At 43.0% G+C, this 20,827-nt stretch overlaps 1 protein-coding gene across 8 annotated transcripts in view; it reads left to right on the plus strand.

The window, feature by feature from the left end:
- PIAS2 (protein inhibitor of activated STAT 2) overlaps positions 1 to 20,827 on the plus strand; it is a 150,705-nt gene that overhangs the window by 18,801 nt on the left and 111,077 nt on the right. For all 8 annotated transcript variants that reach the window (XM_029580543.1, XM_029580564.1, XM_029580524.1 and 5 more), the window contains exons 3-5: positions 159 to 243; positions 3,494 to 3,544; positions 3,654 to 3,744. In XM_029580543.1, the coding sequence (XP_029436403.1) occupies positions 159 to 243; positions 3,494 to 3,544; positions 3,654 to 3,744 (227 nt within the window). The remainder of the gene's footprint in view (positions 1 to 158; positions 244 to 3,493; positions 3,545 to 3,653; positions 3,745 to 20,827) is intronic.

Consider the following 20,827-nt stretch of genomic DNA (forward strand, 5'->3'; position numbering starts at 1 on the left):
CAAAACACTTATTTTTCCCTTGTTTTCTCTTTGCTTCTTCCATGGTACATCTCTACCACCATAGTTAGACCCTAGCTGGGCTGGATAGCCTTTATAGTTATTTAGGAGCATAAACATTTTGTTAATATATACTAATAAACCTATATTTGTTTTTCTAGTGCAGAGCACTATTCAGCGATTTCAAGAAAAATTTTTTATTTTTGCATTAACACCTCAGCAGGTCAGAGAAATATGCATTTCCAGGTAAGACAAGTGATATATTTCCCATTTTAAAGTGCTGATTTTGCACATATGAAGTCCTTTTGTATTCAGATACTTTCTATTTTCAATATAAAAATAAGAAATATCCCAATTAAATTAAAGAAAAAAGATACAGAAAGAAATAGCCTGCCAGTGTAAAAACAGAGCCTGTGGTGCTTAGGATGCCGCAAAAAGACACCCACCACTAACTCAGAGAGCAACCTTTTATGTAGGACGCCCCCATCTCAGCTGATCAGTGTCCTGGTAGAGGTATGCAGGCACTGCTTGCTTGTAGTAGATCTGGTTGCAACCTTTCACTCTGTAGGACAGTGAACTGGTGCCTGCTCACAGTCCACACAGGATCTCCAACCATTCTTTCCATGGGTTTCCTGTTTGAAAAAATGAACTATGAAAGTGATCAAGATGAGTAATGGAGCTGGTACCAGCCAGAGGTATTTCATAGCGGATTAACCAATGTATTATCCACAGTAGTAATAGCTCATCTGCAAGTGATCTCTCTCTATTGACTGTACCTTAATCTAGGGCTCAATAAATCCTAGCTGCCATGGCGCCTGGGAATTTTGGCCCCTAATGCAGCCACAGCCATTGCTGCCACCACTTTTATAGGCTGGTGTGGACTGATTTGAAGAGGAGCAAGAAAGATAGGGTATGCAAGAACCTTAGTGACTCTTTATATTGTTTTCTTGGCTTTTTGGCCAAGTTCTTTGGGAGAATGTAAAATTCTGCAAGGCGAGGGAATTCTGTGCAAATTTTGCATTGCTCCACACTGCAGTATTCCCCAGAAATAGTCCTTGTGAGAGTGAAGGCATTGGTCAGAATAGAGAGCTCACAGTTTTGGCTGTCAATGAATCAGAACAGAGACTAGTTTCCTGAAGACTCTTAATGTGTACGCTGTAACTTTAACATACATTTTTCTTTGTTGCTCTGTGGCATTCTCTTAGGGCAAGCAGGATGGTAGTCTTCACATATGGGTGACATCATCAGATGGAGCCCGGCACGGAAAACTTTTGTCAGAGTTTCTAGAACTTTGACTAGGCACACTGAGTATGCCTCTATCCATGCGGTGTCCCTCTTCAGTCTCTCTTTTCCACGAAGCTTTCGTCTCGAGGATGTGGAGCTCGCGTGGTTTTTTTTTTCTGGAAAACTACTTCCATAGAGTCAAGTTTTTTTTTTTTTTTTTCCTCTGTTCATGGTGCCAGGTCTCTTGATCTCCCGACCCTAGTTAGTGGGCATCAGTGTAATTGTATACATCTTCCGGTGGCCGCCGGCCATCAACCACTCGGTTGTTTTTTCTGATGGTGTCAGGCTTTCGCCAGTGCCCTTGGACTATGTCCATTACAGAACCCCACAGATATGTATTTTGTGCTTGAGGGCTTCACACGGTGTCCAGGTGCTCCTTGACAAAATGGAGAAGCTGTTTGGTCCCAGAATTGGCAGAGACAGATTCGGTTCCTGCTTTTGCAGGATCTTTTCCTACAGGAACCAGTCAGTCTGGGGAGACCTCATCACGCAGGATCAGGGCAGGCTGCGCCATCCCAACCTACAAGCCTTATCCCTAATGGCTTGGATGTTGAGAGGGTGATGTTAAGCTCCTAGATCTATCTGATGATGTGTCTCGGATTCTGGTGGCATCCAGGAAGTCTTATGGCCTGAAGTGGAAAAGGTTCTCCATTTAGTGTGAGCACTATGGCTTGGATCCATTCTCCTGCTCCACCTCAAAGCTTCTTGATTACCTTCTGCACCTCTCTGAGGCTGACCTGAAGACCAACTCCGTCAGAGTCCATCTCTGTGCTATTGGGACCTACCACTGAGGGGTGGATGCTACACCCATCTCGATGTAGCCTATCAAGGTGTACTTCAACATGGTTTTGGCCCAGCTTATGAAGGCTCCGTTTGAGCCTCTGTGCTCCTGTGATCTGAAGTATCTGTCCTGGAAGGTCATCATCTTGGTTGTGGTCACCTCTGCGCGTAGAGTCTGTGAATTTCAAACTTTGGTGTTGTGCCCAACTTATATGAAGTTCTTTCATGATAGGGTAGTTCTGCATACACACTTTTAAGTTCTTGCCGAAGGTGGTCACTCTATTCCATCTAAATCAATCCATCATCCGTCCCACCTATTTTCCCAAGCCACATTCGCACCAGGATAATCGGACTCTACACAGTATGGATTGCAAGAGAGCCTTAGCCTTTGACCTGGAGCGGACAGCAGGCCACACAGTCCATGCAACTCTTCATCTCTTTAACAATACTCTTCTGGGAGTTGCCTTTGGCAAGCAGACTATCCACCTGGCCAGCAAATTGTATTTCTTTCTGCTATGCACAGGCTGGACTATAACTTGGGGCCATGTCAGGGCTCATTCTGTTAGCCATGGCAGCTTCAGTGGCCCACTTGCGAGCAGTCCCTGTGAATGAGATCTGCAAGGATGAGACATGGAGTTCCCTCTACAGTTTTGCCTTGCACTACTGTCTGGACAGGGAAGGCCGGCACGACAGCAAATTTGGCCAGTCTGTCCTCCAGAATCTTTCCACTGTGAAACCCAACTTTCTGCCTCAAGCCCATTGTTCATGTTCAGGCTTCCTCCTTCTGTTACCAACTGCACCAGTGTTGTGCCCATTGGCATCTGGTTTGATGCAGTTGGTCCTGTTTTCGGGAGTAGCCTGTAGCTAGGGATTCACCCATATGTGAAGACTACCATCCTGCTTGTCCTAGGAGAAAGCAAAGTTGCTTACCTGTATTGGGTTCTCTTAAGACAGCAGGATGGTAGTCCTCAGGAAATCCTCCCACCACCCCGCGGAGTTGGATTTTCTGTTCAGTTTTGTTTTGGTTTTTTTTTTGTAATTCTATATTACAAGACTGAAGAAGGAGCCCACATGGATATGTGGATAGTGGCATGCTGGGCATGCTCAGTGTGCCTAGTCTAAGTTCTAGAAACTTTGACAGGTTTTTCGTGCTGGGATCCATCTGATGTCACCCATTTGTGAGGACTAACATCCTGCTGTCCTAGGAGAACACCTGTTACAGGTAAGCAACTCTGCTGTGTGGGATCTCATTATGATCAAATGATTTTTTTTTTTGTAATAGCAGAAATTGATGCAAGGGTTAATACCGCAAAATATGGCTCAAGCCGCTAATATCTATGTTGGTTTTTATATTCAATCCATTAACAATTCAAGAGCTTTTATTATAGGCCACTGAAGATGGTCTCACTATTTTAATTTTCTGTACCTACAGGGATTTTTTGCCTGGAGGCAGAAGAGATTATACAGTCCAAGTACAACTAAGGTGAAGTTTTCCATTAAATAGTTTTTGTCGCTAAATCATTTGAATCCAAATGCTGTCTTTATAAACATGTGAAATATTTTTTAAGAATGAAACTTCTCTTTGGAAATAGGTTGTGTCTAGCAGAGACTAGCTGTCCTCAAGAGGATAACTATCCTAACAGTCTGTGTATAAAAGTAAATGGGAAGCTGTTTCCTTTGCCAGTAAGTCACTGAAATTTTTCTTTTATTTAATTTGGCATTTTTATGGTTTTCTAGAACTGGGTACTATTACCAAATTTCCATACATGCATGTACAGCGAATCTCTGCTTTAGAGAGCTTTAATATAAGTTGGTACCTGAGGTAATGGGAGATAAAGTGACTTAGTCAAAGCGAGTGACAATGGCAAAAGCAGAACTTGAAATCAGGTCTCCTTTCCAGCTCATTACTCGAACCACTATGCCACTCCTTCTCCCCATGCTATTTATGCTCCCCATGCTATTTATGCTCTTCATTTTATATATTCAATATATAAACCGCACCTACACAGTCCTCATTGATAATTTCACATCCCCCCCTGTTAATCTCGACTGTGGCGTCCCCCAAGGATCCTCCCTCTCTTCCACGCTATTCAACATTTACATGCTCCCCCTCACAAACCTCCTTTCTAACCTTGGTATTACACACTTCATCTATGCAGATGATGTGCAAATACTCATTCCTTTCACAGATACTGTACTCACTGCTCTACATAGATGGGACACCATTCTCACTTCCATTAACCAACTTCTCACCGACATGCACTTAGCCCTCAACCCTCAGAAAACTGAACTCCTCCTCATCTCCTCCAAACATGCACCCATACCCTGTCCCTCCACGCTTCAGACTCCTAACTTTATCTCCGACACAAGAAACTTGGGTGTTATACTTGACAACCAACTAACCTTCAAACCATATATCAAATCTATCGTTAGCAGTTGCTATTTCAAACTCCAAACCCTCAAAAAACTCAAACCCCTCCTCTACTTCCATGACTTCCGCACAGTACTCCAATCACTAATTTTTTCAAAAATCGATTACTGTAACGCACTCTTACTTGGACTCCCTGCCACCCACCTCAGACCTCTCCAACTCCTTCAAAACGCTACTGCACGCATCCTCTCTAATGTCAAGAAGAAAGACCACATTACCCCCACCCTCATCAATCTCCATTGGCTGCCCATCCATTCACGCATCCTATACAAGACTCTTACCCTCATCCACAAAAGTATTACTAATCAACACTACAACTGGTTAAGCCCACCCTTCCTCCCTCGTACCTCCACAAGACCTACCCGCTCCTCCCTTCGTGGAACTCTTATCCCCCCATCTATAAAATCCACAAGACTCATCTCCACCACCAATAGGGCCCTTTCCCTTGCAGGCCCTTCCCTGTGGAACTCCATGCCACTTGACCTTCGCACCGAAACCTCCACACCCACCTTTAAAAAGAAACTCAAAACCTGGCTCTTCCTCCAAGCATACCCCCAATCACCTTCACCACCTATAAACACCTTAACCCAACCTCCATCTAGTACTAGTACTAACACCCCCACCACAGGACCTACACCCATCCCCTCAAGACAACCACAAACCCCCCCCACTTATCATGCACACAATAATTTATCTCTTATTAGCACCGTACATATCTTCTTACCCCTTTCACTGTTGCCCTTGCGCATTTTCAAATATTGCACACAACCTATGTACATACCACTTGTTCATTGTTTCCCTGTACATATTTTCTCCTCACGTTTCCGTCTTCACCCCCCCCCTTGCCCCCCCCTTTGTCTCGACCACCCCCTCCCCTCCCTCCCCTATTTATTTAGTTATTGATCTGTTACTATTTTCTAGGTTACACAATGTTCCTTGTAAAGGCTTTGCCTATATATATCCTTGTTTTAAGTTATCTGTAAACCGGCACGATGTGCAAACGGTTGCCGGTATATAAAATTAAATAAATAAATAAATAAAAATAAATAAATAAAAAATATATAGTGTATTTCAGCATTTCAAATGTCTGACAAATTTTAAAAAAGGATATCTAGATAAAACTACTCTGGCAAATAAAGTCAAGATGTAAAATAGTACTTGCAGTGTTGATTAAATAATTCCAAATAGAATCTCAACTTCAGACTTCATTTCTAATGTAGGGATCATCAACATCTAATCAGATTTTACACATAAGTATGCAATGCAATCCATTGATTTTGTGATTTAAAAAAAAAAAAAAGGAATTCATACCTTAGTGGCTTATGTACTACTAGCAGACTTAGTATCCATTTGAAATGTTGCATTTGCAGGTTTAGACTTGTGTGTCAACATGCATCAATTTATCTCATTTTGCTTGATCTACACTGGCATGAGTTCCTTCTTTTTTATCTTTCATTCTCTTAATTCAAGACTTTGAACGTAAGTTTTTGAGTTTTTATTTTGTTGGATAATAGTAGTAAAAGCCTATCTAAGGATGGGGAATTACTGTGACGTATAGGAAGTGCATAAGTGAGGTGTGATATTATAGTGTAGGCTTAGCTCTGGTGTTCTGTATGGTAATAGAGAGGGGATTGGACAATTCAGAGAGGGGGGGGGGGGGACGGACGGACGGACTGACAGGGTTGGAGAGTACAGCCAGAGAGAGGGGCAGAGCTTAATTTCCATTTGTGGTGGTAGACAGTGGATTAGATAATACAGAGGGTGAGTGAGGCAGAGCTGAAGAGTCCAGGGAGAGAGAGTGGCAGAGCTCAATTTGCATACCGGTGAACAAGGTACAGGGCAACTTTCCTCTTCTTTTTTTTTTTTTTTTTTTTTATAGTTTAAATGTCAAACAAGTGAGGAACTTATAAATGTAAAGACAGATTGCCATGCATAGATAAATTCACATAGCAATAATCTGTTTCAAAGTACTGTCTGGGGTCAGATTATTTTCACATCAAGTGCAAGGCATATGAAGTCTTAATGAGTATTTAATGAAGAATCCAACAAGGAAGGACAACAACATTATTAATGTCCTTTATAACTTACAATAAAAACATATTTGAAGTTATAAAGGACATAATTTTGTTGTCCTTCCTTGTTGAATTTTTCATTAATTATTTTTGGTTGGACTGCTTGCCCTTGTTATTGCTTGGCATATGAGTATTTAGCCATGATTAGTACACATGATAATTTGGCAATAGAGCTTCACCAAATGCATCTGATGACATCCTCACTGGATTCGGAATGCTTGTGACTTGGCTACAGGACATGCCTTGACACCTAAGTATTCTCCTAGGACAAGCAGGATGGTAGTCTTCACAGATGAGTGACATCATCAGATGGAGCCCGGCATGGAAAACGTTTCTCAGTGTTTCTAGAACTTTGACTGGCACACTGAGCATGCCACTATCCGTGCATCCACACTGGGGCCCTCTTCAGTTTTTGGGTTTTTTTTCCCATGAAGCAATTGCCTCATGGTAGTGGAACTCTGCTTTTAACTCATCCTTTTCATTTTTTTGTAAATTGCATTTTTATTTTGAGAATCGTTCAAAACAATTACATCCTCAATCACAACTCTCAGTCTTTACATATTTGAGATGTTATGCGAAAGATAAATACCAACAATATTGCCCCTCCCAGCCCATAAGACAATATACTGATTACAACTATTAGGACCTAATATATTTTGCACATTCCTATATATTCTGATAATACTCTAAACAAATACAATATAGGCATGAGCGAAAATCACGAACTATATAACGTTATATACTCTAGGCGTTCCAAATTTTCCATTTAATAAATGGGTCCCAAACCTTGTAAAATTTAAAAAGCTGATGATTCTTAGCCGCTGTTAGACTTGAGAAGACATGTTTTCTATATAAACCAGCAATAACATTTATCATGGTTGGGATATTGTTTGATTTCCAGTACAGGGCAAGTTCACAATGAGCGGATAATATAATTTGATGAACCATAGACCAATCATGTACAGATATATCGAGGGGTAGATTCAATAAAACATGTACGGGGGTCAAAGGCAAGTTCTGTTCTATTACCTTATCTATAAAAGTGATTACTGCCGCCCAAAATTGAGCTATTCTGGGGCACTCTCACCATATATGAAAAAGGTACCCCTTCCCCCACATTGTGTCCAGCATAGATCTCCTTTACTGGGGTATAGCTTATTCATTTGGACTGGCATGAGGTGCCATCTCATTAATATCTTACAGCTATTTTCAGTCAGGGTCGCTGAGACTGAACTCAGTTTAATATTTAGATATATTAAATCCCACTCCTCATTCATCAAATGCTTCCCCAGATCTTTTTCCCAGGCCGCTACATATGAAGCCTGGGATCGTAAAGCATTGCTAAGGAACCCATAGAGGTTAAGAGATCGTACCACCCATGGTTTCAACAAGTTTGCACTAATGTTCAAATTGCGTTTTACCCATTCTTAAATCCTCATCTACCTTTTCTGCAACCACCATGTTACTCTCTGCAGTTATTCACATTGTTAATTGTAAACCGGGTTGATGTGATTCATATCATGAAACTCGGTATAATAAAAAAAAATAATAAATAATAATATAATCTATGGGAGGGGGATGTATTTTATTTCTATTGTAGTTCCAAAAAGGACAGAGGCCTCTGAAGCCCCCAAAGTTTATCAAAACTTTTATTATCCCTTTTACTATCCAAAATTTAAACTTTTGCTGAGAGCCCAGGAAGGAATCTAATGTTATGATTAATTGCCGTATTAAACAAATATTGACTGCCTACGAAGTAGACCTTCCATCAATTCCACAGTAGCAAAGTATGCTTAGTGGTTGGATGCATGCTCACTGCCTGCTTCAAGGTGTTCTGTTGCCAGACCATAGTCCATATGTCCAACTAGTGCTTGCTCCACTTGAACCCAACTTTTATGTTTTCTTTTCCTATGCCAGTCCATGATTGCTCGCAGCTGAGCAACTACAAAATACCATCTGAGGTTAGGTATCTCCAGCCCACCCTGGAGTTTGTTGGTACATCACTGACCTCGCTATCCTAGGAGGTTTGCGCTTACAAATGAAGGCAAATATGCGTCGTTGCCAACACTTAAAAATAGAAGAAGAAATAGGATTGGGGAGTGATTGAAAAAAATAGTTCAATCTAGGGAGACTATTCATTTTATTTAACATTTTAACATTTTTATATACCGATAGCAGTTTACACATCATACTGGTTTTGACCAAAGTTATTCGCCCAAACTATGACAAATTGTAAAGAGACCAAGTATCAAGGTCCCTTTTAATTGCCTGCCACAGAGGTTTATAATTTAAATCAAATAAATCCATTATAATGATTGCTGATCCATATCTCCAAATATTTAATACTACTCTTGGCCCATTTGAAGGGAAATGTTCTTTTCAATACAGTAGCTGTTCCTCTCAAACTGTAAGATTAAGCACTTCAGATTTATCGAGGTTTAACTTTAATCCAGATACCTGACTAAAGGCCTCTAGTGCCCCAATCGCTTTGTCCATAGATGTCTCAGGATTTGTCAAAGTGAATAAGATATCGTCTGCGAAAAGAAATTTTATACTTCTCTTCCCCCACTCAAACCCCCGCTGTCCCGGCTGACTACCTAATTTGCATTGCCAGTGGCTCCAAAAACAGAACATACAATAGGGGGGATAGTGGGCATACCTGTCGTTGAATTTGTATGGGATCTGAATATATACCATTTACCTTTTCCCATGCCATTGGGTTAAGCTAAAGCTGCTGGAGCCATTTTGTCTCCATTTGACTTGGCAAAATTATCAATGCCACTTACACAGTGTTATGTAGTCAAAAATAATCAAAAGGGAACCAGACGGTTCACTCACTGTGAAACTTCATGTCGCTGTTATGCCAAATTATTGTAACTTATAAGGTATTTTTTATTGTTTGATACTGTTCAATAAACCTACACGCCAAGTGGAAATCCCTTTACTCGATATTGAAGAAATGTTTTGTGTGAGGGGTTGGAAAAGTCTCATATAACCGTCTGACTTGGGACAGTATGAGAATCTGCCATATACAATTTTGCATAAAAGTCCATAAACCTCTGTCTTATTTCCTTAGGAGATATCAGCATATGACCGTCCTCAGCTTTGATCTTTAGTTATTTGCTGTTCTATATGCTTTTTTAAACACCTAGCTAATAACCTACTAGCTTTGTTTCCCCATTTGAAGTATTCTTGTTTCACCTGATTCAGGTGGAAGGCCAATCTATCGATATCTCCTGTAATTCATTCCTGGCTCATTGTAATTGCTTGTAACTAGATTTATCTACTGTTCTCTTATGAATCATTTCCAATTTCAGTATCTCAGCTTTCAACTGCCTCTGTTTTTTGGTTTGTTCCCTCTTCAGGAAAGCTGCCTGCAAAATCAACCACTCTCTCTAATAACCGCTTTTAAATCTTCCCACAAGAGGGAGGGTGTATATTCCCCACATCATTAGAACATAAGAAATTGCCATGCTGGGTCAGACCAAGGATCCATCAAGCCCAGCATCTTGTTTCCAACAGAGGCCAAACCAGGCCACAAGAACCTGGCAAGTACCCAAACACCAAGAAGATCCCATGATACTGATGCCAGTAATATTTGAGGCCATTCTCGAAGTCAACTTGATTAATAATAGTTAATGGACTTCTCCAAGAACTTATCCAAACCTTTTTTAAACCCAGCTACACTAACTACACTAACCTCATCCTCCGGCAACAAATTCCAGAGCTTAATTGTGCATTGAGTGAGAGAATTTTCTCCAATTAGTCTTAAATTAGCTACTTGCTAATATCATGGAGTAACCCCTAGTACTTCTGTTATCCGAAAGTGTAAATAACCGATTCGCATCTAGTCGTTCAAAACCTCTCAACGACAAACCTTTTCTGTTTTTGGGGGGGGGGGGGAGTCAGCAGAGCCAGGGGTCACGATTTAAAACTCCAGGGAGGAAGACTCAGAACCAATATCAGGAAGTATTTCTTCATGGAGAGGGTGGTGGATGCCTGGAATGTGGTGAAGACCAAAACTATGAAGGATTTCAAAGGGGTGTGGGAGAAACACTGTGGATCCATAAAGCCTGGAGGATGGGAATGAAGAGAAGAGGTATGGGGGTGGCTTGCAGGAATGACAGCTACTACCTGGTGATTAATACCCTTATTCAATAAACATTCACACAGTTAATGAGACTCCAACATTGCTCTATGCTTCAACGGCAAGAGGAAATGTGGAAAAGAGGATTTCATTCAGGCAGCAACCAACAAGGAAGCACAGTCTGGGTAAACAAATAAGCGTTGGGAGTAGCTTGCTTGTTGCGGCAGTTACTACCCCAAACCAAATAAGCCTGATACTTCACTTTCAATGCATATCCAGCATAAATCTCTGCTTCAACAGCAGGGGGGAATGAAGAAATAGGATTTACATCCAGCCAAAATCTAACAAGGCATTGATCCGAGCAGTATGAGTATACAAACATCAGGGTAACTCGCTCGATACGACGGTTACTATCCTCAAACATTAAGCCTTATACTTCACTTTGATACAGCTCCAACACTGCTCTCTGCATCAATGGCGGGAGTGGAAGGAAATTAGAATCAAAAAGCTACCAATAAGGGCCCTGAACTCAGTGGTCTGAGTAAAGATAAGTGTGAAAGCTTGCTGGGCAGACTGGATTGGCCTATTGGTCTTCTGCTGTCATTTCTATATGTTATGTTTCTATAATTTTAAAGACCTCTATCATATCCCACCTCAGCCGTCTCTTCTCCAAGCTGAACAGCTCTAACCTCTTCAGCCTTTCCTCGTAAGGGAGCTGTTTCATCCCCTTTATCATTTTGGTTGCCCTTCTCTGTACCTTCTCCATCGCAACTATATCTTTTCTGAGATGCAGTGACCAGAATTGTAAACAGTATTCAAGGTGCGGTCTCTCCATGGAGCGATACAGAGGCATTATGACATTTTCCGTTTTATTAGTCATTCCCTTCCTAATAATTTTGACTGCTGCAGCACACTGAGCCGACGATTTCAAAGTATTATCCACTATGATGCCTAGATCTTTTTCCTGGGTGGTAGCTCCTAATATGGAACGTAACATCGTGTAACTTTAGCAAGCCATTTGGATGCCCAATTTTCCAGTCTTGCAAGGTCCTCCTGTAATGTCTCACAATCCACTTGTGATTAAATTACTCTGAATAATTTTGTATCATCTGCAGATTTGAATCCCTCACTCGACTTCCTTTCCAGATCATTTATAAATATATTGAAAAGCACCGGTCCAAGTACAGATCCCTGAGGCACTCCACTGTTTACCCTTTTCCACTGAGAAAATTGACCATTTAATCCTATTCTGTTTCCTGTCTTTTAACCAGTTTGTAATCCACGAAAGGACATTGCTTCCTATCCCATGACTTTTTTTAGTTTTCTTAGAAGCCTTTCATGACGGACTTTGTCAAACACCTTCTGAAAATCCATCTTTATCCACATGTTTATTAACCCTTTCAAAAAAAATGAAGCAGATTTGTTAGGCAAGACTTCCTTTGGGTAAATCCATGTTTGACTGTGTTCCATTAAACCATGTCTTTCTATATGCTCTATGATTTTTGATCTTCAGAATAGTTTCCACTATTTTTCCCGGCACTGAAATCATGCTCATTTATCTATAGTTTCCCAGATCGCCTCTGGAGTCCTTTTTAAATATTGAGGTTACATTGGCCAGTCTTCAGGTACAATGGCTGACTTTAATGATAGGATACAAATTTTAACTAATAGATCAGAAATTTCATTTGAGTTCCTTCAGTACACTAGGATGCATACCATCCAGACCAGGTGATTTGCTACTCTTTAGTTTGTCAATCTGTCCTACTCCATCTTCCAGGTTCACAGTGATTTGGTTCAGTTCATCCGACTCATCACCCTTGAAAACCATCTCCGGAACTGGTATCTCCCCAACATCCTCATTAGTAAACACGAAACAAAGAATTGATTTAGTCTTTCTGCAATGGCCTTATCTTCCCTAAGAGCCGTTCCCTTGACCTCCAGATCAGCTTTGCCTATTTGTGGACCTCTGGCCCAGCATTAAGTTGGATCAGTGGGTTCTCGCCTTTATTTACGAGGGTACCGGCTGAACCTCAGGGATGTTCCTGTGGACTCTCCCCCGTGTCCATTGTGGGGTCTGTTCTCTCATCAGGAAGTGATTATGACCGAGCTGTCTGCCCTACTAATGGTGGGGTGGTCAAAACCATTCTTCTAGGACAAGCAGGATGGTAGTCCTCATGAGTGACAGCAGATGGAGCCCGGCATGGAAAACGTTTGTCAAAGTTTCTAGAAGCTTTGACTGGCACACTGAGCATGCCACTATCCGCGCATCCAGCGAGGTCCCCCTTCAGTATTTTTTTGCTGTGCAGTTGCCTCTCATTTTTTTGGAGCTCTGCTTCATCTTCTCTTGTTTTAAAATAGCATTTTTTTCTCCCGTTCCAAGGTAGTCTCCCTTCTCCAGTTGGTGTATCTCCTTGGCACAGTAGGTAAAACTTTTTCTACCACCTTCGTAGTCTATTCACAGCATCCCACTTTTCGTTGGCCGCCAGTCATTGAGCACGTGTACCGGCTATTTTTCATGGCGTCCGGCTTTTGTCAGGTCCTCCAGTGCCCATGGACCATGTCCATCATGGATCTGCATAAGGTTTGCGTCCTCTGCATGATGTCCAAGGGTGTCGGCTGTGTGATCAGATGATACGCTACCCCTCTGTACACCCTGGTGGCATCATCCAGGGTCCAAGGAGACAGTGACCAGCCACTTTCTAGAATGTTGGGATCCTCAGCCTCCTCAGTGCCAGGGAAAGACTGGGCTAAGCACCGTGGGAGATCCTGGAAGCATCTGCACACGGCTCCAATTCCAATGCAGTACTGGCAACTGCCTTACTGCCACCGAAGCGACCCCCATGGTATGGAGGTCCCATCATCCTATAGACCCAAGAGTCCTAGGCGTTCCCCCACCAATATCTGTGCCGGGCACCATGCCCCCTCGGGGGGTCCCAAGGATGCATTGGTGATACCTTGTCCCCCTCCCTCAGTCCTGTCCTTACCAGACTTTCAGGAGGCGTTGGACCTCAGAGTGCTGTGCTTAGAGTCCTCTGGAGCGTTGAGCCGCCCCGCCACCAGCCCCCATACCAGTGCTGGTGCGTATGCCATCAATCTTGGCGCCCCTGCTCAAGCATCTGGAAGTTCTACTTGGCACCCTCCTGATCCCCAATCATTGGGTCCTCAGAAAAGGAAGATGCGTCCGGCACCATACTTCCAAGGCCTCAGATCCCCAAGCCTTTGCCAGGACTCTCCAGCCTCCCGCAGCCTCCGGTACCCCAGTTGCTGCTGGGACAGTCAATTCCTTTGGTTCCCTCGAGACCATCGGAGCCCAGGGCCAGGGATTTATATAGGCCTCACCTGCATAGGTTCTGTGACGGCCTCAGCGAGGAAGAAGGTCCTTACAATCCGTTAGGGGATGATTCTTCAGAGTCTTCCTCTGAGATCTGACAACCCCCTGTCGGAGCTTTCACCACTGGAGGAAAGGCGACTATCTCCTCCGGAGGACCTCTTTTGTGGGTTTTGTCAGGACCAGGGCAGACTCTATCCCCTTCCAGCTTCTCGCAGAGGAGGATGCAGGACAAAACGTTGGAGGTCCTCCTATTTCTCGATGCTCCTAAGGAGTTAGTGACTGTTCCCATTCATGACATCTTTAAGGATCGTCTCCTTTGGATGTGGGAACACCCAATATCCATTGCTCTAGTGAATAGGAAGGCAGATGCTACCTACCTGGTACAGCAGGCCTTGGGTTATGACAGACGTCATCTCCCTCGCCAGTCTGTGGTAGCAAAGTCCACTCTCAAAAAAGCCAGGCCTCTGCCCCTCTGAGGCGGGAACATAGGGAGCTAGATGCTTTGGGTAGGAAGGGTTTTCAGGATGCTGTGCTCATCACCTATATTGCTTCCTACCAGTTATACATGACCCAGTACAACTGAAACCTGTGGAAACAGGTTCAAGATTTAGCAGAACGACTGCCACAAGAGCAGCAAGAAACATTCTCCAGCATTGTACAGCAGAGTCTCGAAGCTGGGAAACACAAGGTGAGGTCCACCTACAATGTTTTTTGAAACAGTGGCTAGGACAGTCGCTATGGGCATCTGCGCCCATAGGATGGCCTGGCTCCATGCTTCCAACCTCCCATGTACAGGTGAAAATATTTTTGGGGATAAGGTCAAAGATGTGGTAGCTCAGTTGAAGGATCATCATGAAACCTTTCAACAACTCTCCGCTAGTTCTTCAGATCCTCCATCCTCTGTCAGGAAATCTTCCAGAGCAAGTTCCAGAAAGTCCTTTTATCAGCAGTGGATATATTATCCCCTCACCTCTCGGACCTGCATGCCCTGTGCTAGCTTCAGGGGCCGATTCCGTCAAAAGTGAGTACCTGGACCCCAGCTGGCCCCCCCAACAGGCCCCCGGTTACAGGCTTTTGACTGGAGGCAAGGGAGTATGAGTCAGCAAGTAGTACCCCTGATGCTAGATCCTCCAGTGGAAGGAATTCGTCTTTACTTTGCCCACCACTGGTTGACCATCACTTTGGACCACTGGGTCCTTACCATAGTTCACCAGGGGTATCGACTAAATTTCAGAAGAATCTCGGGACTCTCTCCCATGTCCATCATGGGTTTGTCTGCCCAGCAGGCCATACTTCAGATAGAACTATCCGTCCTACTCACAGCAGGCGCGGTAGAGCTTATTCTTCATCAGCAGGGCTGAGGATTCTATTTGTTACTTCCTCATACCAAAGAGGACTGGGGGCTTGTGCCTCATTCTCGATCTCAGGGTATTTGAACAAATTCCTCAGAAGAGAAAAGTTCAAGATGGTTTCTCTGGGCACTCCGATTCCCCTCCTCAAGAGGCTCTGCTTCCTTGATCTCAAGGACACCTGAGGCCCCATTGCCATCTTCCCCAAACGTAGAAAGTCTCTTTGCTTTGTGGTGATGAAGGCTCACTACCAGTACAGGGTGTTGCCTTTTGGTTTGACTTCAGCCCCTCATGTCTTCATTAAGTGCCTGGCAGTAGTTGTTGTGCATCTCAGGTGCCATGCGGTGCACATCTTTCCATACCTGGACAACTGGTTGGTTAAAAGACTCCCATGCAGAGGCGGACACTTTGGCCCTGACGATGCAGGTGCTGCAATCTCTGGGTTTTGTCATGAACTACCGGAAATCTCACCTAGGCCCGTCTCCTCAGTTGGATTTCATAGGAGCCAGGCTGGACACAGCTCAGGTAAAAGCATTCTTGCCTTGCAATCGGGCCCTTGCCCTATCTTCGTTGGCAGCCTTCATGCATAGTAGTCGGAATGTAAGTGCCCGCTTTCTGCTTCGCTTGTTGGGCCACATGGCAGCCTCAGTCCATGTTACCCCATTAGCCCGCCTTTGCATGTGCAGAGTACAGTGGACGTTGTGGTCGCAGTGGCAGCGGGCATCCCAGGACGTTGAGGCCCATGTCTCCATCACACTACCTCTGAAGATCTCTCTGTCCTGGTGGGAGAATCTCTACAATCTAGAGCAGGGGATTCCCTTTCAGGCTACCCCACCTTAAATAGTATTTATTACCACTGCCTCTCCTCAGGGCTGGGGAGCCCATGTGGACATCTTCCACGCGCAGAGCTACTGGGCCATTCAGGAAGCCCTCTGCCAGATAAACTTCTTTGAGCTTTGGGTGACTCATTACACGCTCTGTGCATTCCAATACCAGTTGTCCCCCAAGGCAGTCCTAATTCGGACAGACAATCAAGTCGCAATGTGGTGTATCAAGCAAGGAGGCACAGGATCGTTCCTCCTCTGTCAGGAGGTGGTACAGATCTGGTCCTGGGCCCTGTCGCAGGGGATGTCTCTGCGAGCGGTGTACCTACTAGTGACTCTGAACGTGCTGGCAGACCGCCTCAGCCGCATGAGTGGTCCCTGAATCCGGATGTGGAGCCGAGGAAAAAGGCCTGCGTCGGCGGAACCGGGAGATTCAGCAAGGTCAGCCAAATACTTTGTGCCGAATAAAGGGGTAGAGATTCTTCCTCCTAAATCCCCTCAAACAGCTACTGGGAATCAGGGCTCTGTTCCCGCTGCCTCCCTTGTGTCACAGAAACATTCGACGCAATCTGCATTCAAGCGCCGGAGCCGTGAAGATAAGACACTCGGAGCACGGCGCATCGAAGCGTCATGATGCGTTGAAAAACCATGGCACATCACACGACGGCCATTCTATCGACGCAGGAAAACGCAGTATGGCGCATGGGCGCATTGCCTAAGCATTACGATGCATCGAAGCATCATAGCATCGCAAAACATCAAGGCACATCTGCACGCCATGAACGCATCAAGAAACAGGGTACAACAACTACCCTCCACCCTCGGAAAAGTACACAAAAAACAAAACATGTACTAAAAAGCCATTTTATTTATTTATTTAGAGGTATTTATATACCGTTTTATAAAAATACATTTTTGTCAAAACGGTTTACAGGGATAAAAATAAAAACAAGCAAGAATAAAATTAAATTTAAAATATACATAAAAATGACAAATAGCTAGAAGAAATACTAGCATAAACAGAAATATTTACTAAACAAAATAAAGTAGGCCATGGGCCTTGTAGTTCCAACAGAGGGGAGGGTAAAGGGAAAAATGGGAGAGGGGGGAAAGAAGTGGGGGGAGAAATTAGAGAATAAATGAAAGAGCTGGGATGGGATAGGAAAGGATATGGAAAGGTAGGAGAAGTCATCTGATGGGTGTAGAGATTGATGTATAATATGAGAGTCTGTGACTTCTATATGAGTGTAATTGATGAAGAGGGAGGTTAAGTATTGGAGGTAGACTGATTAGATGGAATATTGAAAGCAAGTTGGAAGAGGTAGGTTTTTAGCGATTTTTTTTTTTTTCTTTTTTTTTTTAAGTGAAGAGGGTTTGATATTAGTCGTAGAGGATTTGGTAAAGAGTTCCAGAGTATTGGTCCAGCTACCGTGAATGCTCTCTTTCTGGTAATATCTAATCTGGCCTGTTTGGGTGATGGAATATCTAGAAGGTTTTGGGTAAGTGATCTTAAGTGTCAAGTTGGTTTCTAAATACCGTAGTAGAGAACAGAGCCAAGTGGATGAGGAATTGTAAATTAGACCATGAATAATGGAGAGTATTTTATATTTTATCCTGAACTTTGAGTAACCAGTGTAAAGATTGCAAGGTGGGGGTGATATGATTACGTGGAGAGATTCCGGATAATATCCGGGCTGCACTGTTTTGAACCAGTTGGAGGGGATAGAGTGAGGAATCTGGTAATCCTAAATAGAGGGTATTATAATAGTCTAAACCAGAAAAGATTAGAGATTAAAGAATAGTTCTGTAGTCACGATGAAAGAGTAAAGGACTGAGGTGTTTTAAGAGTCGTAGTTTGTAGAATGATTTTTTTGTTAGTGAGGAAATATGCTGTTTCATAGATAAATCTGAGTTTATGGTTATTCCGAGATTTATGGCATGGTGTGGTGTTGGAATGGATATGCCGTTGATTATCAAATGTGATGGTGGACCTATTGAAGAATCTGAAATAGATGTTAAGTGTATGATTTCAGTTTTTGATGGGTTCAATTTTAAACGATTGTGAGAAAGCCAGGAGTTGATGGTGGATAGATAAAGTGAAACCATGGATAGAGTAACGGACCAAGATGTTTTATAAGGAACAAGAAATTGAATGTCATCTGCATAGATTTTGAATTGTAGTTTAAGAGAAGATAAAATATGACAGAGGAAGAAGAGATATATTAAATAATATAGGAGATGGTGATGAACCTTGAGGGACACTGGAATTGATGATATATGGAGTGGAAAATTGATGATTAAAATTAACTTGAGGGCGGTCTGTAAGAAAAGATGAAAACCAGTTCAAAACTGTACCTGTAATACCTATGGCTTTAAGACCTGAAATGAGTATTTGATGATCAACTGTATCAAATGCTGCTGAGATATCAAAAAATACTATAATGTAATCTGTATAGGAGTCGAATGCGCGGAATAATGTATCAAATGAGGATAAGTGTTTCTGTAGAGTATCCCTTTCTGAATCCATGTTGTATTTAGACAGAAAGTTGACACAATACCACTGATTCTATTAGTTTGGCCAGAGAGGTGAGGGTAGCAATTGGTCTGTAATTGTTGAGATCAGATGTATCTTTTGTTTTTGATTTTAAGATTGGTAAGACAGAGGTTTTTTTCAGATTATATGGAAATTGTCCTGTTTCTAACGATTGATTGGCTAAGAGGCAGAGAAAAGAGCAAGCTTGTTGTCTAAGAGCTTTAAAGAAGACTCCAGAACAAGGGTTGTAAGGTGAATTAGAAGGCTTATGCTTGCTTATGATGGTTAGGATGGAACTTTCTAATACAGGAGTGAATTCCTTCCATAGGTAGCTGGGTTCTTTTTTTCATATGTGGGGTAGGGCAAATTCGAGAATTCCATGGAGATATTGGTTACTTTTTGTTTTAAAGTAGTTGGCAATTTTATTGCAAAAATTAGTGTCAAGATCTATGAAATTTTCGTTATGAGGGGTGATTAAGTTTTTACTATATTGAACAATGTATTGGGATTACCGTTAGCTTTAGAGATTATGCTTGCGTAGTAAAGTTATTTTTGGCTTGACTTATTTCTTTATTGTAGCGATGTAATGTACAACGATATATATATTTTTTTGTACCAAGGCCAGATTCGGAGGTGGATGTAGAAATCTTTCGACTCTGATTCGTCTAGGGCTCCATTGTGCAGTGGTATTTCACTTTCCAGCAGGACATCTACAATACATTCCACTTCAAAAACCACCCGGGAGCATGTGGTACCTTTCACGGTGCCACCTCCTACCAGTTGTTCCACAAACTCCACTTCCTTTCAGGCCACAGACACATCTTGCCTCTACGGCAATGCTACAGATATCTCAAGCTTTAAATACCTTTTTTGAAGATTTACAATCTACATATCCAAGACTGGTAACCCCATCTTCACCACCACCTGCTTCTCCTGGACAGTCACAACCCATTCCACTGGGGTTGTCTCCAACTCCGAGACCAGATAGCCCACTGTCTCACGCTTCCATGTCTTCTCCCAGTTCATCCACGGGCATGCCTTCAGACCCACCAGAAGGCCTTCTAGAACCCCATTCCCCCCCCCCCCCCCCAGAAGACTTAACGTACGCGAAGTTCATTGAGGAGGTGGGGAATCTCTTGAAAATAAACAGCAACAATTCCAGATCCTAGGTCAGAGGTTCTTGGAATTTTAAAAATCTTCAATACTCCACCAAAACCACCAGCTTTTTACCCCCACATGACGTGTTAAACTCTGCTCTATACAAAATGTGGAAAAAAACATACTCAACAGGACCTGCGTCCAGGAAGGTTGATTTAAAATATAGAATGTGAAATTCCACTATATATGACTCGGTACAATTACCTCATAACTCTATTGTAGTAGAGTCTGCTCTATCTAATTCTAAGCGCTCTAAATTACATGCTAACTCCCCTCCAGGAAAGGAGCATAAATCCATGGATGATTTTGGTCGCAAGGTCTACCATTCCTCCATGCTTTCTACAAGGATTCAGCACTATCAGTTCTATATGATCCAGTATTTGTTTGAAACTCTCTGCAAAACTTACACCCCCTGTGCATAGCTCCTGACGACTCTTTACCTCAGCCATTTACTGATATGGAAGAAGGGTTACGGCATTTACTGCGATCAGTATATGAATCTTTCGAATGTTCCTCTGCAACAGCCATCGCAGCCCACAAAATGGACTGGTTAAGAGCTAACTCAATAAGGGAAGACGTGCACGACAGATTAGCTGACATTCCCTGTATGGGGGACAACTTATTTGGTGAGAGGTTCACAAACAGTTGCGCACCTTAAAGAACAGAAAACTGCGGTGCTAGCACTCACAACACCCACAGATTCTCAATCATCCTACAGAAAATGTTTCCCTACCTTCCGAAGAAGTTCGTTCCCAAGACCTGCCTTCTGGCCCTACCAGTCCTATCGCCCACAAGGTTACTCGCAACAGCGATATCAGGCTCCAACTCAACAACCACGTGGATGTCCTCACCAACAATCAACTCCGGCACCTCAAAAGCAGGCACTGGCTTTTTGAGCAAACCCGAGCCACCCCCCACTGCCTTTCATCGGAGGTCGCCTGTTGAACTTCTATACCAATTGACAACCATCACCATGGATCG

Source organism: Rhinatrema bivittatum, chromosome 1, assembly GCF_901001135.1.
Source record: "Rhinatrema bivittatum chromosome 1, aRhiBiv1.1, whole genome shotgun sequence".
NCBI lineage: Eukaryota > Metazoa > Chordata > Amphibia > Gymnophiona > Rhinatrematidae > Rhinatrema > Rhinatrema bivittatum.